The following is a 2297-nucleotide window of genomic DNA, read 5'->3' on the forward strand; positions in this document are numbered from 1 at the left end:
ATCCATTCATCCAATCATCCATCCTCCATCATCAAGCCAGCCACCATTCACCCATCCATCCATTCATCCAATCATCCATCCTTCATCATCAATCCAGCCATCATTCATCCATCTATTCATCCATTCATCCATCCATCCATCCATCCATCCATCCATCCATCCATCCATCCATCCATCCATCCATCTATTTATTCATCCATCCATTCATATGGTACATCCATCCATCCATCCGTCCAAAGATTTCCTCCTACGACAAAGGTCATTTTCAAAGTATTTGGAGTCCATCATTCTACAAAAAGAAAGCCAATTTTCCCAGTAGGGAAGATCCCAACAAATTCACCACAAGGTCAGACTGTGCAATACTAAATACAGTTTCATCTGAATGAAGCACAAGACTTCTGGAACAATGTCTTTTGGACAGATGAGACCAAAGTAGAGGCTTTCACCCATAATTCACAGCTCCATGTCTGCAGAAAACCAAACCAGCACAAACACCTGGTGACAACTGTCCATCATGGTGGTGAGAGAACGCTGCAATCACCAAGGGGATTTTAGCTTCTGTTCTTTGTGTTCAACAATTAATTTTTCAGATAACGTCATGAAAGCAATACAACACTCAGCATTTATGTTTTCACATAAAATAAAATTTCTCCATCTTTTTTAATTTAACTTAAGTTTTTATTTATTTATGTTGCCCTCAGACTAAACATAAACAGCCAAATCCAGCACAGTTATTTGCTTTTTTGTTAGAAATAAATAATTGATTTAAAAATATGAAAAAATAAAACAGAGACAGGACTGTTTCTCTGCAGATCATCAGGAATCAGGGTCCTCAGTGACCCCCCTCTGACAGGTGTGCTGCTGTTCTTATACCAGCGTGTCCGACCCTCTGCTCCACGAGCAGCAGGGTTGCTCTAAATGAGGCTCCAGATGGAGTCCCCCCATGTCCCCTCTGTCAAAAACTGACAGATTCCTGCCAAAACTGACACACCCATTTCACTTCTTAAAGAAGAGCACAACTGTTCAAAGGACGTGTGCTGAATTAAAAAAAAGTCACTAAAGGATGTCATGCAATCAAAATCTGTTCCAAGTAAAAAGTGGTTTTAGAGCAGAAAGGAAGACCGAAGCCCTTCAAAACAAGAGCGCAGGAATACAAATTATCACTTATGATGGATTTGTGTAAAGTTTTAGAGTGAAGCGTTCAAACTACACTCCAACACTGAACCAAACGTTCGGCACACTTACCCATATCGACATAGCCAATGTCCACATAAAGTTTGGCACAATAAGAGCCCAGGAGGAAACCAAACATGGGGCCCAGGAGGGTGACGGTCTGGAGACAAGCTGCCAAAACAATTAGAGGATTCAGACTTAGAGAGCAGCTGGGCTGAAAGTTAAAAAACAAAGAAAACACCAGCTGAAATTCAGTGTTAGCACCTCACCGATGTAGAACGGGGAGTTTTCAGCTTTAGCAAAGTCATCGATGTACGAGACGCCCAGGGGAGTGACCGGAGTTTCTCCGATCCCCCGCAGAGCGTTCCCCAGGAAAATGTAGATCCACATGTTGGACCCGGACTCTGTCACACAGGCTGATAAACAACAAAACATTAGCTTAAACGCTAACATTAGCAAAAGGCTAAGAATGGATTAAAGTAGTGGATCAGAGACTTTGGTTGTTGAAAGCAGGCGTCTCTATCTGAACGTCTGGCGCTTCGGCTGTTTCCAGAGGGTCCACGCACGCAGAAACATTCACGCCGTTATTCTGAAGAATGGTGTCGTACTTATATCTGTGAAACAAAAACTCAAGAAATCAGAAAAAAAAAAGAAGCATTTGGGTATTTTAGCATTGTGGGGACTTCTGTAGGCGTTTACCGTCCCATGAAAAAATGTGTGGAGCCAGTGAGAAGAGCCCCGGCGGCCATGACCAAACATCCGGCTGCGATGAGTTTGGGCCGATGGAGCCGAGCCCCAAAATGACTGACCAGGGCAAGAAACAACAAGTTGCCTGATACAGAAAAAAACAACAACAAGAAAGTAGAAAAAAATCTGATTGTGCATCCAATAAATACCAAGTTTCATTAAAACCGGTCCATTTGTTCATGAAATATTTTCCTAACAGAGAGAAATTTACAACATTAAAATTTTTGAGTAGAACTGCACTTCTTGTTTTCTAATTTAACTTTGCACACATATGCATCATCAGATGGAGTGTCGTATACACCTTTCTTTATCCCAGCTTCAAGGTCAAGATCATAAATCAAGGTCAAAGTTACAACAAAGTATTTGCTTCTCTCTCC

The 2297-nt window shown here is 41.7% G+C and overlaps 1 protein-coding gene across 1 annotated transcript in view; it reads right to left on the reverse strand.

Moving 5' to 3' along the window:
* Positions 1 to 2297, reverse strand: part of LOC119428199 (solute carrier organic anion transporter family member 1C1-like) — a 14423-nt gene that overhangs the window by 10383 nt on the left and 1743 nt on the right. The window contains exons 3-6 of the mRNA XM_037695846.1: positions 1873 to 2005; positions 1669 to 1787; positions 1443 to 1589; positions 1246 to 1344 (exon numbers count right to left, since the gene is read on the reverse strand). Of these exons, the coding sequence (XP_037551774.1) occupies positions 1246 to 1344; positions 1443 to 1589; positions 1669 to 1787; positions 1873 to 2005 (498 nt within the window). The remainder of the gene's footprint in view (positions 1 to 1245; positions 1345 to 1442; positions 1590 to 1668; positions 1788 to 1872; positions 2006 to 2297) is intronic.

The sequence above is a fragment of the Nematolebias whitei genome, chromosome 22 (assembly GCF_014905685.2).
Source record: "Nematolebias whitei isolate Nwh7 chromosome 22, NemWhi1, whole genome shotgun sequence".
Classification (NCBI taxonomy): domain Eukaryota; kingdom Metazoa; phylum Chordata; class Actinopteri; order Cyprinodontiformes; family Rivulidae; genus Nematolebias; species Nematolebias whitei.